Source organism: Plectropomus leopardus, chromosome 4, assembly GCF_026936395.1.
Source record: "Plectropomus leopardus strain MGB_pleo_1.0 chromosome 4, ASM2693639v1, whole genome shotgun sequence".
Classification (NCBI taxonomy): Eukaryota; Metazoa; Chordata; class Actinopteri; order Perciformes; family Serranidae; genus Plectropomus; species Plectropomus leopardus.
The window spans coordinates 130,001-145,000 of record NC_142179.1 but is presented as its reverse complement, the minus strand read 5'-3'; the positions used below and the strand labels follow the sequence as shown (position 1 = coordinate 145,000).

At 39.8% G+C, this 15,000-nt stretch overlaps 2 protein-coding genes across 2 annotated transcripts in view; one reads left to right on the top strand and one right to left on the bottom strand.

The window, feature by feature from the left end:
- The window catches only part of lrrc2 (leucine rich repeat containing 2), an 8,633-nt gene extending 320 nt beyond the window's left edge, over positions 1-8,313 (top strand). The window contains exons 2-10 of the mRNA XM_088076068.1: positions 1,513-1,657; positions 2,613-2,731; positions 3,899-3,990; positions 4,059-4,215; positions 4,316-4,452; positions 5,399-5,544; positions 5,727-5,879; positions 5,963-6,135; positions 6,821-8,313. Of these exons, the coding sequence (XP_087932194.1) occupies positions 1,521-1,657; positions 2,613-2,731; positions 3,899-3,990; positions 4,059-4,215; positions 4,316-4,452; positions 5,399-5,544; positions 5,727-5,879; positions 5,963-6,135; positions 6,821-6,870 (1,164 nt within the window). The 5' untranslated portion in view covers positions 1,513-1,520 and the 3' untranslated portion in view covers positions 6,871-8,313. The remainder of the gene's footprint in view (positions 1-1,512; positions 1,658-2,612; positions 2,732-3,898; positions 3,991-4,058; positions 4,216-4,315; positions 4,453-5,398; positions 5,545-5,726; positions 5,880-5,962; positions 6,136-6,820) is intronic.
- A 743-nt stretch (positions 8,314-9,056) lies between these two features.
- Positions 9,057-15,000, bottom strand: part of slc71a2b (solute carrier family 71 member 2b) — a 27,139-nt gene continuing 21,195 nt past the window's right edge. The window contains exons 11-12 of the mRNA XM_088076067.1: positions 14,566-14,705; positions 9,057-14,094 (exon numbers count right to left, since the gene is read on the bottom strand). Coding sequence (XP_087932193.1) covers positions 13,858-14,094; positions 14,566-14,705 — 377 coding nt within the window. The 3' untranslated portion in view covers positions 9,057-13,857. The remainder of the gene's footprint in view (positions 14,095-14,565; positions 14,706-15,000) is intronic.

The window sequence follows — 15,000 nt, the reverse complement described above, 5'->3', positions numbered from 1 at the left end:
CATGGGAAGTCGAGTTCCACCTCTTTCCTCACATGTAGCGTGTTAGCATGTAAACATTTAACCCTTTGAAACCTGGAGCACCGTTACCCTTCTCGTGCTTTCAGGTGCCTTTCACAAACATCTAAACCTTTGAACTCAGAGAATATCAGAATTTTTTTAACAAAATGTACAAGTTTCAAGATGAGCTTTATTTTGTTTTTGTTGACTTTGAATGAAGCATTTTCTGTGACGATAAAACGAACTAAACAAACCCAAACCAAACAAAAAGCATCTCTCTTTTGAGCACGAAGGTCTTTCTCTGTAGGGATAGTAACAGTTTAACAGTAATAATCATGTTTGTGTTTGCAGACTCGTTTAGCGCCGTCATTTTGGACGATAACGCCAAAACTTGAGCTGCTCTGCGTTTTTCACAGTAAAAGCCTTCCTGCGTGACTCTGCTGCGACGTTGGCAGCCTCTTTAGAAACACGACCCTCCGGTCACGTTTGTCACGTTAACGTCTGCTGAGACTCACGGCTGCTGTTCAGAGGTCAGACAGAGCAGAGACGACATGTCCGCTCGCCTTGGCTAAAACGTCTCTGAGGATCGGACATTTAAGCTGCTCGTACGGCTCATTCAGCGAGCTGAAGTTTGTGTAAAACGAACCTTTTGGATGAATTTTGAGCTGATTATTTCCTCCGAAGATTTAATCAGAGATGTTTTCTGATTTTGTTAGGACATTTTAAAATTTTCTATTTCTTTGATTATGATATATGACAATTCCTATGTTAAAATTAAAATTCTTATATTGAAATCAATTATAATTAATTATTAATAAATTAATAAAAATTCTCTGTGTGTACTGTGTGTATTTTTACTTTTTTGGCCTAATATTTGTTTATTTTTTTAAATTATTTGAACAGGTTCATTGTTCATTCCCTGTGATGTTTGGCCATTGCTTTTAGCTCTTTTGGTTGTTTTAACAAAAGAAATTTTAAATTTCTTTAAAATAATGTGAAAAAAATTGTTGGGACGACTTAATTTTATGTATAAGCAACTTAAAAACTTGTGTTTAGAATAATAGCACTATAGCACATAATGAACTTACGATTACCATAGTTATGAATACAAGTTTTAAGTTAATTACTCATAAAAATGAGGTTGTTCTAACTGTAGTATTAAAAGAGAATAGTATTAAGCGTACTTTTCTACAGGAGGATGAGGGTGTTTTTCAGAGTGAAGGCTCTGTGAAAAAAGCCTTTGTTTAGATTTTCACAGTCTGTATCCTGTGTGATTTATTCCAAAAAATGTATATCTTTTAAATGTAATAATAATAATAATAATAATAATAATAATATATTTTTGATATTAAAATCAACACATTTATGTAGTTTTCTTCACAGAAATGAATACGAAGTTGACATACAGGTCTACTGTAGCCTAACACTACTAAAACTGAAAACACTTACGCCTCTTAAAACAAAGTCCTTCATCCACTTCTCCTCCTCCTCCTCCTCCTCCTCCTCCTCCTGCAGGAGCAGAGATGGGTCCGGGGAGGCGGCTGGACGTGCCGGTGGGCGACCTTTCTCTGATCAGGGGGATCTGGGAGGTCCGGGTGAGGAAGTACAGACAGAGACAGAAGAAGGAGAAGGAGAGGATCGAGAAGAGCGCCCTCCCAAAGTAATCTTTACTAGTAATGGAGTATTTATAGACTGTGGTACTTCTACTTTTACTTAAGTAAATATCTCAGAAAACATGACGCCGCCGTGAAGTCGATCTTTGACCTTTTGTATATAAAACATCATCACTTCATCTTTTTATCCTGTCAGACGTTTGTGTGAAATTTCATCACAGTTAGCAAATGAATTCTTGTGTTATGGCCAAAAACACGTTTAATGACCTTTGACCACCAAATTCTGATCCGTTCATTCTTGAGCCCAAGTGGACGTTTGTGCCACATTTGAAGAAATCCCCTCGAGGCCTTCTTAGACTATCATGTTCAACAGAAGGAGACTGATGCACGGTCACAGTGACCTTTGACCTATGACCACCAACTTCTAATCAGTTCCTCATTGAGTCCAAGTGATAAAATGTTGGAGGGAATGAGTCTGACGTAAGGTAACAGGGACCTTTGGCCACTAAAAGTAATCAGTTCATTCTTGAGCCCAAGTGGACGTTTATGCCAAATTTGAAGAAATTCCCTCCCAAAAACATAAGCATGATCATAAAGCCCTGAGGTTTACAGGGTTACCACACAGTAATGAAAAAAACAGATACGTCAGGGGAATCTGAACGTACTTTTAAAGTTTTCCAATCTCGTCTCTGTGAACACATCCCCGTGGGACACGGGTACAAGTTAGTATCAAAGTTCAGGAAAAACCCACTGAATGTCCGTTAGAGACAGACGCACTAACAGCTGACTGTTGTTAGTCACGAACAGTGAGGCTGATTTTAGCCACATGAACACACAGATTTCTATTTATACCCAAACATCAGCTCAGCGTCTCCACAGTGAGCAGGAAGGTCACATGTTTCGAAAACAAACATCCAGTCTGTCTGAAATTTAATCTGACTTTAAAATGGAGCCAAAGATCATGTTCATTAACAGTCTTTCTTTCTCTCTGTGTGTCTTTAGGATCGACCAGCAGTGGCAGTATCGAATCTACTGCAAATCACTAAAGAACACCGAACGTAACCTGCTGCATCACTACCTGGAGAGATCAACCCTGACATCTAAAATACAACCGTGTACAGGTACACATCCATCACTCAGTGCGTATCTGGGGCCGTGTGTCGTACTTTGTTTACATGCATTCGAACTTAACAGGATGACACCATGTTTGCTCCTGTAGCACCTGCAGCAGGTGAACGTTGTCTGGTAACAGTTTTGGCGAATCAGAGGATATTAGAGTTCCTAATATCGCTTTACAAACTGATACAGCACAGCGGTCTTCTGGTTTATAGTCCAGTGCCTTTACAAGAGTTGGTCAGTGGTCCATCACGCCAAAATGTGATGCACTGGGCAACCCCCTGCGTCTGTTTTGGACATTGAAAGACGGCATGTCTTTTTAAGCTGGTTATACGCATCGTCTCATTTCAAAATAATCTTCTGTCTTCACAGGAAACATTCAGTTTCTGCTTGCATACACTCTTTTTCAAAATAATCTTTGAACTCACATGAAACACAACCATGTCATGGTTAGGTTCAAAATAAGACCATCATGTCACATTGTGTCACGTACATCATATAACATACATCACTAGCATCGTATGCTACACAAACTATTACACCGAGTTGATATTTTAATAACTCAGCTGACTTTTGTTTTTACACATGATACAGTGATGTTTGTTTGACTGATTCAGCTTCACTCCCACCAACCTTTACAGACTTTTCTTGTCCTTTATACAACAATATCGCTGCTGCATTAGAAACTGCTGCTGCACGTCTGCTTATCCTGCTGCTGCAAAGTCTCTGTTGATTAGTGTCTGACGCAGAGGTCACCTGACAAAGATATGGAATTTCATGAGTTGAGCGTAGTTAAGTTGAGTTGTCTTTTTTTGCTGATGATGTGTTGTTCTATGTCTGTATTTGCTCATTATGTATTGTTTTATATTTTTATTTGCTGATGATGTGATGTTTTGTGTCTTTATTTGCTGATGATGTGATGTTTTGTGTCTTTATTTGCTGATGATGTGATGTTTTATGTCTTTATTTGCTGATGATGTGATGTTTTATGTCTTTATTTGCTGATAATGTATTGTTTTATTTCTTTATTTGCTGACAGCGTGTTTTATATTTTTATTCACCAAAGATGTGTTGTTCTGTGTCTTTTTTTCACTAATGACTTGCTGTTTCATATCTATTATTTCCAACAATGGGTTCTTGTGTATTTGTTTATTTTGCTGTTTATCTGTCAGAATCTGAGCAACAGGATCACAAAGACCAGCAGGATGAGAAAGATCCGGATCAGAGCAAATTGGTCTTCCAGCTGGACGGAGATCAGTGGATGGTAAGCTAACAGGTTCTGCAAGGTTCACATGAAAGAGAGCATCAGGTAATGAGTGGATATGTGTGCAGGACTTCCCCAGGGAGCTGCAGTGGATGACCTACCTGAAGGAGTGGCACATCAGCAGGACAAAGATTGGCCGGCTGCCTGACTACCTGCCTCTGTTCACCCAGCTCTCTGTCCTCGAGATCCCCAAAAACGCCATCGCCGAGCTGCCGCCTGAGATCGGTGAGGACAAAACATAAGATTCATTAAGTTAATGTGTTTTCATTCAGCGTGCTAAATCGATTTGTGTCGCTGAAGAACAAACGCTCTGCTCGGCTGGCAGGTAAACTGACGGGTTTGAGGGAATTAAACGTCAGCTACAACCGTCTGAGCAAAGTCCCTCCAGAACTCGGAGACTGTGAGAACCTGGAGAGACTCGAACTCACGGGAAACCAGAACCTGTTCGAGCTGCCGTTTGAGGTGAGACGGAGAACATGAGACGGACACAGCCTGCGGTGGTGTCAGTGCTCAGTTCATTAACCCCTCGAAACCTGCAGGAATTGGCTTAATCTCTGTCAAAAACACAAAAGAAAGGCAATGAGGAACTTCACAAGAAATTAGCAAGCAATTAGTAAAAAGCTACAGGAAAGTTACCTAGAGGGACCCGCGTAAAGAGGCTACGTCCTTGCTGCAGAGACCGTGGGTTTGACTCCGACCTCAGCACTGTGATGTTTGTCATACTCTCTCTCTCCCACTTGCATGCTTAAGCTTTCTGGTCAAATAAAGGCAAAAAAAAAGCTAAAAAAGAGAAAATATTTACAATAAAATAAAAATAATAATAATGACATAAAACATAAATGGTTTGGAAAAAAATGCTAAAAATGTGAATGTAAATAAATGAAATAAGTATTTTTTAATAATTATCTTCGAATATTTACTGTTTTTTCTCTCTTTACATTTTTTTAGTTCATCTTCTTGTCATCTTTTTTTTTTTAAATTTCTTTCTTCTTTCTTTCTCTCAATTTGTTCGACTCTTGCCAAGTTGCTTGTTGCCTTTTTTCGCCAAGCTTTCATCTAACGAAATCAAACTAAAGGCCTCCAAACGTAACACAAGAAACTGACGTAGAGGCACATTTCAAATTGTTAAAGGTCCAGTGTGCGGGATTTAGGGGAATATATTGTCATAAAGTGAATATAATATAATCTGTGCATTTACTTTAATGTATAATCAGATGAAAATTAGAATCAGTGGGTTTTCGTTACCTTAGAAAGAGTGTTTTTTTAACGGAGACGTGAGGGTGGTGTCAGTCTTAATGTCCTCAGATCAGGCATCACTGTGTTGATGATGATGTCACTGTGTTGATGATGATGTCACTGTGCTGATGATGATGTCACTGTGCTGATGATGATGATGTCACTGTGTTAGCTGAGCAGCCTGAAGCAGCTGGTTCACCTGGACATCGCGGAGAACAGGTTTGTCTCGATCCCCATCTGCGCCCTGAGGATGAGCCGCCTGCAGCTGTTGGACATGAGCAACAACAGTCTGACCGACCTGCCGCAGGACATGGACAGGTAAGTGATGACGTCATCGTCACCTGAGATCTGATCGCTCCGAGCTACAACAGCATGATCCAGAGGTTCTCCTGGAAATGTCTGCTTTGATCTGCTCTACAAATTAGCACTTAAATTCAGACAAACTAATTGTGTGTGTAGATATGAAATATAAAATGCCTTGTGTGTGTTCGTGTGTGCAGGCTGGAGCAGCTGGTCACTCTGTTAATCCACAAGAACAACCTGACCTACCTCCCTCACTGTCTCACCCAAATCTCCACGCTCAGGATGATCGTCGTCAGTGGCGACGAGCTCAACTGCATCCCGACCAAACTGTGCAGAAACCCCGACATCAAGTACAAAAAACCCCAAAACACGCCGACATCAAGCACACAGATCATGTGTTGTTTTTGCTGGCTGATCAAATGTCTCCTGGCAGATTTATCCGACTGTACGACAACCGAGGGAACGCAGAGAAGAAGAAGAAGGAAGAAGAGAAGAGGAGGGATAAGAAGAAGAGGAGGTGGAACCAGCCAAGAAAGGAGGAGGTGAAGAAGGACAGCGGAGAGAAGGAGTTCATTGAGGCCTACATCGACTCACTGAAGGACAGAGGTGACAAAAACTAAGACTTCCTAAAAAAAAAAATCTTTAACCCTTTGAAATCTGGAGTGACATTACTTTTCTTGTGCACCTTTCCAAAAATTGCAAGAAACTGAGAAATTAAGAAAATTATTTTAAAAATGCTGGGAAAAATATATTAATCATAGCTACATATTTAAAATCATGTTACAAAATCATTTTTATTCATCATTTTAAAGCAGTTTTCCCAGATAATCTCTTTGTGTTTTTTTAGTTTGTCTTTTTTTTTCACTTAGTCTTTGCTAATTTCTTTTTTTGTTTCTCATTGCCTTTTTTCCATGTTTTTGAAAGAATTCAAGCTAATTTGCTCCAGGTTTAAAGGGTTAACAGAAGGCGAACTGTCATGATTATAATGTCATTATGAGGCTCCATATTATAAAGAAACTGCAGCATATTAAAAAATTATGGAGGAAGTGTTAAATTTTTACTGTAGGCAAAATACCAACTCCCATTAAAAGGTAAAGAAAATATGATGCTAAATGTATTTGTTTTTGTTAGCTGTTGTTTAGATACATTGGAGGGATTTTACAACAATAAAAGTGGCAATAGTTAATACATTTTATATAAAGTAGATTTGATTTGATATTTGGCTCGAAATCCAGAATTTCTCAACTGATGACAGACGATCAAATGAAACATGTTGTATGTCCCTCACCAGACACCATACCTGAAGCCACCACCAAGGTGTCCATCTCCTGCCTGCTGTGAGGAAGAGGAGGATGAAGAAGTCTGTCCATGTGAGCCGTCGTAAAAAGAAGCACTTTTTAAAGCAGCACTAGAAAAGATAGATCATAAAACAGTTTGAGTCATGGATGGATCACAGCAAAACAGATAAAAACTCAGGTTAAAAAATTAAATTACTCCTGTTAAATCAGCGTCCACATAAGAAGACAGAACCACCTGATCAGTTAATCATGAAACAATAAGTCAGCTTTCTCTTTAAAAATGAGATTTTAAGTCATGAATTTTCAGGCCTGCAAAAACATCAGAGGAGAAATTAACTGAAGAGCAGAGGACCCAAACTTGAGTCTTGTGGAACTCCAAATGAAACTGAGACAAAAGCTGTTATCTAACCTGTAAAAATATAATTATAGTATGTGTCAAAACCTACATTTAGGTGTTAAAGTACAAGCATGTAAATGAAAAAGTTATAGTTACCTTTATGACCAGTTATTTTTTGTTTGGCCAAACTCTTTTTGTGATAGATATCTAAAATACAAACTTGTATGTCATTAAAATAATTTACAGATGGTTAATCATAATGCTGACTTTCTCAGTTAAATTGAGATTTTAATTGATAAATTTGCAGGCGTGCAAACACATCAGAGGAGAAATCAACTGAACAGAAGTGGATCCGAACTTGAACCTTGTGGAGCTCCATATGAACCACTGAGACAAAAGCTGTTATTCAGCCTTTTAATAAAAATATTATTACAGTATGTGTCAAAACCCATATTTAGGTGTAAAAGTACCAGACATTTTTTAAATTATAGTCACCTTTATGACCATGTTTTTATTATTATTTTGGCCAAACAGCAAAGGTAAAAAACGGAAATGCAGATTGACAAAGTTCTGTTTTTCGTGTGATAAATATCTGAAATACAAACTGGAATGGTTTTAAAAGCACTTACAGATAGTAAAGGTAGGCAGGTTTCCATCCACCCTCAAACTGCACACACTGATATTGTGAATATAAAATACACCCGATGGAAACACGTCAGCTTTGAGAAATGTCCCGTTTATCACAGAAGCGTGTTCACACTGGCATGAGGTGGTATTTTAGGTGACTGGAAAAAGCCAAATATAAAAAAACAAACATCAGTTTTTACTCTCTCAGTATCTTGTCTTCATAGATCATAATTTTGACTTTGTTCTTTTATTTAAAAAAAATAAATCATTTTTAACATTTCATCTAATTTTCCCTCCCTAAGCAGTAATAAAACTTCCAGAGTATAAAGATGTTTGAATGACTGAAGGTTTCCGTTACTCTTGCTGAGAAAATTTATACATTTTATGTGTGCTGGATGATTTTTTGCATTTTAAAAATTACTTTTCATTCCAAATTCAGATTTCCAACCTTTGAACAGTTTATGTAAACTAAAGTTCATTGTGTAATTATAAACTCTGGCATACAATAAATATACATCATAAGCTCTGCGTTCACAAACAAAAAAAGAAGAGATGTTTATCTTTGTGTATCAGGTAGAAAACATCACCGCGCTGTTTTTTCTGTCAGCGAGCATGAACACGTAGTTACAGTGATTTTGGATTTGTTTTGTTTTGTTGTATTTGGGATAAACTGGATTTAATGGTTGAGGATATAAACGTGACCAAACAGAAAATAAGGCTGAAACAGTTTTTTAATAAAAGAGAAATTAATTTACGTTTAAAAAATGTTTATCGATTTTATTCAGTTTATTATGCATTAATGAATTTAATCATTGATTCTTCTTCCAAAAAAAAATCTAATGATGGATATGAATTTTAGCGAGAAAAATCTGTAAATACAAATTATTAAAAACACGTGATTTTATTTTCCACCAGTTTCTGCATATCCAAAAAAAGTTTTATTTTTATATTTTTATTTGTTGTGTAATTGAATTTTCAGTGTGAAGCTTTGATTGAAAAGTGTGGCTGTGCCTGTTTTTATTCTAAAAGATTTTTTAAATTTTAATAAAAAGTGTTTGTGAAAATGTTTTCAACATTTCCTTATTTGTCTATTCAAAAAAGACCCCAAAACAATTACTATAAAATACATTTCAAACTAGTTCTTTAAGGTTTGATCACTGGCCTAGTTTGATAGTTAGTGCGTAAATAAAACAAAGTAATCAGTAAATCAAATATACACACACACACACACAAACTAAATAAGAATAAAAACAAATAGGTCCAAGTTTCAAATTCCATACATTTCTCTTTATTATTCTTATTATTATCATAGATATTATTCAAAATTATGTTCTTAATTAGATAAAAGAAAACGACTGCAAATGCACAACACGAAGACGTCGTTCAGCGTCTCTTTGTTTCTATATAAAAACAGATATGAACATGAAGAATGATTCGAGGCACACGTTCAGAAATTAAAGTGCAGCAATCAGCGAATGTTCTGCATCATGTACATGAGGAGGAGGAGGAGGAGGAAGACGAGGAGGAGGAAGAGGAGGAGGAAGAGGAAGAGGAAGAAGAGGAGGAGGAAGAGGAGGAAGAAGAGGAGGAGGAGGAAGAAGGAGAGGAGGAGGAGGAAGAGGAGGAGGAAGAGGAGGAGGAGGAGGAGGAGGAGGAGGAAGAAGAGGAGGAGGAGGAGGAGGAGGAGGAGGAAGAGGAGGAGGAGGAGGGATGTCTGACTGCATAAGTCTCTAAACTATCATCGGTTCAGTAACGAGCGCTGACGCACAAACAGCTTCGGTCGTCAGTGGTGACGTCGCTTCACGTCTCATCGGAAAGTTAAACTCCGCCTCAGACGACTCGATCTGAGCGTCGTTTGAAACATTTCATATAAACTTATTTACTTTAACTTATTACACTTTAAAATAAAAATATATTAACATGTTTTTCAGACATTAAAGAAAGCAACAGTGTTTCCGTTCTTCTCTTTGAAATCATATTGGAGGTCACGGGTACATTTTTCAGAATGTGCCCGTGACCCTCTTCTGGACCGCGAACCACGAGTTGGGAACCACCGTATTAATGATCACATCTCCAGCTGAATTCATCGGCAGAGTTTCGTCTGCGTGAAACTTTCCGATGAGACGTGAACGCAGCAGCAGCATAAAGACCAGAAACAGAATCGGAGCAAACAGGACGCCGCTCGTAACACCGCAGTGGATTCTGGGACATTGAGTAACGACTCGGCGGGGCTTCTGACCAACCGTAGAAAAATAGACTGCAGGCCAAACTTCCTGTTTCTGACATCATCTCTGAGGGAAATATCAAATTTAAAGTCTGGTTTAAAAAAAGCAAAAGTGTATCGAGCTGACGGACCTCCGGCTCAAACAAGAACGAGAAGTTTTCATGTGAACTTCAGAAATCTTTAAGATTTCCACTCTGTGCTTCATCAAGCTGCCCGTCATCATCGTCACCGTCATCATCACCATCACTGTCATCATCATCATCACCGTCATCATCATCATCATCACCGTCATCATCACCATCACTGTCATCATCATCATCACCATCACTGTCGTCATCATCACCATCACTGTCGTCATCATCATCACCATCGTCATCATCATCATCACCGTCATCATTATCATTATCATTATCATCGTCATCATCATCATCATCACCATCACCATCACCATTGTCAGCGTCATGACTGCGTCATTCTGTAGCCGTGACGACTCTGATGCTGCGTTCAGGTTCATGTTGGAGAAAAAGTATTTAACCCTTTGAACTCTGAGCAAACTGGAACAATTTCCTATAAAAGCAATGGAAAACCAGCGATAAGTCACTTGGTGAGAAATGGTCAACAAATTGCAAGAAATTAGTAGATTTAGAATTTAAAAAAACATCATATAATAATAATGATATATTTAAAATTATGTTTAAAAAATTATCCTCAGTTATTTTATTCTCATTTATTCTCCTTTAAGAAATATTTGTGAATCATTTTCCCCTTTGTTTTTTTTTTAAATTTAACAATTTTCAGGTAATTTCTGTGTATTTTTTAAAATAATTTCAGGCTAAATTTAGGATAATTTCTTGTTCGTTGCTGTGTTTTTTAAAGAAATCAAACCAATTCGCTCAGTTTTCAGGGGTTAAACTATGAGCGGAGATCTGTAACAGCAACCTTCCCCCGTCAGAAACTAATATTTCCCACACATCAGCCTGAACTTGAACGCAGCATGGTAGGAGGTAATCTGAGATCAGTAATCAGTAATCAGTAATCAGTAACAGACGGAGGATCAGTGATGGATTCACGAAACATCATCTGCACGTTCTTTAACAGCAGTTTTGTATCTTAGCTCGGCAAAAACAGAGAAATTTTTTTTCGATTCTCGAGAAAACAAAAGGCAGATTTCTCAAGACAAACTAATTTACTGTGAGAGAAGAAATTCTGGATTCTCAGGGTCACGACTTAATTATTGTCCCCAGAAAAAGCTCGTTTTTTTGCTTTATGTTGATTCTTGAGCAAACAAAAGGCAGATTTCGTAAAATAACGAGTTCATTTGTCCCAATGGAGGAACTTTTGTTTCATCCAGGTCACGTGTAAAACTCGTTTTCTCGCCAAAACAAGATAATCTATTTGGATTTTCTAGAAAACAATTTCTCAAGATAACAAGAAAATGTTTCATGAGAAAAGAAGTTCCGTTTTCTAAGGTCACAAGATAATTATGCTTTTGATATAAAGCTCGTTTTCTTACCGAAACAAGTTCATCCATGTTGATTCTCGAGAAAAAAAAGACCAACTTTTCAAAATAATCAGATAATTTGTCACAAAAAATAAATTCATTTTTTTGGAGATTGCAGGATATTTATATTTATACCCTAAAAAGAACGTCCAGTTCATCTGATGGCCTGATTTAGACTGTCGGGGACGATTCATAACTGTCTGTTTGCTGAAATTACGTCATTTGAGCTGAAAATCTTGGTTTCGTTATCTCGAGATAAAAAAATAATTAACTTGTGATCTTAACATGAAAAAAAAACAAAAAACAAGAGCAGCCCTTCTCGGCTTCCGTATTTCTCTGAAAGAGAAAAAAAGAAAAATGAATCTAAAAATAACCAGCCGAATAAAATATCATCATAAAGGGTTACCGCCCCAGCATGCACTGGGTGAGAGGCGAGGTCTGACCGTACGGCGACAGACTGATGAGGGGAGGCGGAGTCTGTTTTTTGAACGACCCGGTTTAACCTCTTAAAACAACTACCAACAAAAGAAACGCAAAACAAGTAGATGAAGAAGAAGAATGGCACCATTCGGTTCTCAAACATCTACGAACTCTTCTTCTGTGGTTTTAAAGTTTAGGCTGAAGACGGCGAGAACAGATGAAGATCGGAAACATTTAAAATACATCGGGACTGCTTATTTGGACCTGCTGGGAGCGCCAGGCGGGAGGAGGAGGAGGAGGAGGAGGTGCACTTTTAGAGCCTGAAGATAAGCCACGGAGAAACGACCACGCTGCCGCCTCCTGCGGGCGACATGACCTCCAGCTCCGACCACCGTCATATCCCACAATACCGAGCAGCTCTGACTTCACCTTCCTCTCCCCAACGTCTCTGTCCTGCTGACGAGTTTCAGTTAAAACAAGTCTGCAGTTTTCAGGACACTCGACGTCTGCTCCTCCTCCTGCTCGTCCTGGTCCTGGTCCTGGTCCTGCTCCTCCTCCTCCTCCTGCTCCTGCTCCTGCTCCTCCTCCTCCTCCTCCTCCTGCTCCTGCTGGTCCCAGACGTTGAGGAGCGTTTGACCTCCTGACCTCTGCAGCCCTGCCGGGTGGAGTTAGCTGAAGATCAGAGAGTTCAGACGGCAACCAGACTGACGACTTTACAGCCGACCGACGGACAGAGTGACACGGAGTACAGTGGAGTACTGCAGAGTACTGCAGCATACTGTGGAGTCCTGCAGAGTGCTGCAGAGTACTGCGGAGTACTGTGGAGTACTGCAGCGTACTGTGGAGTATTACAGAGTACAGCAGCATACTGTGGAGTACTGCAGGGTACTTCAATGTACTGCTTTGTACTTCAGAGTAATGCAGAGAGTACTGTGGGGATACTTCAGAGTATTTCTGAGTACTGTAGAGTACTGCAGAGTTTTTTTTGGAGTACTAAAGAATACATTGGAGTAATGCGGAGTACTGTGGGATACTTCAGAGTATTTAAGAATACTTCAGAGTATTTCCAAATACTTCAGCGTGCTGCAGACGAATTCAAAGTACTGCAGAGCACTTTAGCATAATACATAGTAATTCAAAGAACTGCAAAGAAAATAAGTGACAGTTTCCGCAGAGTGCGACTCTGTCGGCCGTTTTCGTTCTGACACGTTTTGGCAAATTTAAAATGTTTAAAATCCTCCTCACGCAGCGTCAATAATAAGAAACGCGAGGACGTGATTAACGAGATTTTTTGTTTGTAAACAGACTGACGGAGTCGCTGACGACAGACAGACCGGTGACCTTATCAAGACCTCAAAACTGCGTTCGGATGAGACAACTGTGATAACGACTGAAGGCCAAACACATAAACACACACTGAACACATATTTCCTCCGTCATCAACCAAAAACACGGATTCTGCATGAACACGCGGACGCCTGCAGCACGGCCTGATGGGAGACTTTAAGCCCTTTGGTTGAAAAAGCACACCTGTCCAGGTACTAAAGGTGGCTTCAGAAATTTAAACAAACGAAAAGATAAAAATGGGTTAAATGAGTAGTTTCATGACATGACGATGACAAGGATTTAGAAAAAAAGCTGCGATTTAAAAAAGAATAATCGTGAAGAAGCTGTTTCACTTTGACTGAAATTAACCGTAAAGAAACCAAAACTGGTTAAAAACAGCAGCTCTCTGAGCGACAGACAGACGGCGGTGAACGAGTCACACGGGATAAATAAATGTCAGTGTGGCTGCCGCCGAACGCGCTCCGACTCTTTATCTCAACAATCTGAAGAAATTAAAAAAGTAAAAAATAAAATAAAAGTGATTCTGGAGGGGGCGGGGCTACCCGACGGTGCTCCGTGATTGGCCGGCTGTGAGTCACATGCTGCTGTCCTGCAGGAGCGGCTCTATATCTTCAGCGTCGCTGGTGGGCGTGGCCAGAGGGCTGGTGCTCTGAGCGTGTGCGGCGGCGGAGGAGGTGCCGCTGGACTTGCGGGAGGAGCAGGTCTTGACATCAGCGAGTCTGTGGTGCTCGGGGATGAAGATGGCGACGAGGAGGGCGAACAAGACGGCGCACGCTCCGAACAGGAAGGGAGGGCCGGGGATCAGCGAGCGCTGCAGACGGAGAGAGACAACGGGCCGGTTAACGACGGCTGACTGCCTGTGTGTGTGTGTGTGTGTGTGTGTACCTCTGTGATCTGTGTGTGTACCTCTGTGATCTGTGTCTGTGTACCTCAGTGATCTGTGTGTGTGTGTGTGTGTGTGTTTGTGTGTGTGTACCTCTGTGATCTGTGTGTGTGTACCTCTGTGATATGTGTATACCTCTGTGATATGTGTATGTGTACCTCTGTGATCTGTGTATGTGTGTGTGTGCCTCTGTGATCTGTGTGTGTACCTCCATGTTCTATGTTTGTGTGTGTGTACCTCCGTGTTCTGTGTTTGTGTGTGTGTACCTCCGTGTTCTGTGTGTGTGTGTGTACCTCTGTGATCTGTGTATGTGTGTGTACCTCTGTGATCTGTGTATGTGTGTGTACCTCTGTGATCTGTGTATGTGTGTGTGTGTGCCTCTGTGATCTGTGTGTGTACCTCCGTGTTCTGTGTGGGTCTTCCTGCCTGCTGCATGTCGTTGAGCTCCACGTTGAAGAGGAAGAAGATGAATCCGTAGAGAGCCGGACCCAAACCGTTACAGAGACCTCTGATACCTGTGATCATCCCCTGAGCCACACCTGAACACACACACACACACACACACACACACACACACACACACACAGAAATAATCTTCGTCTTATAATTCCTGTCCTCTTTCCAACCATACAGAGAGACAGACATCAAGACAGACACTCAGGCAGGTTTCCATTGATCCTCCAATTGCGCATATTAAAATACGAAATACAAAACACGCCTAACTAAAAACAAAACAAAACAAAAGAAAAAAATCAATTTTGAAAAACAAAAAGTTTTTATGCTCATATGAGGTGGTTATTTCAGGCGATTCGAAACAGCCATATTTTGTAAAAC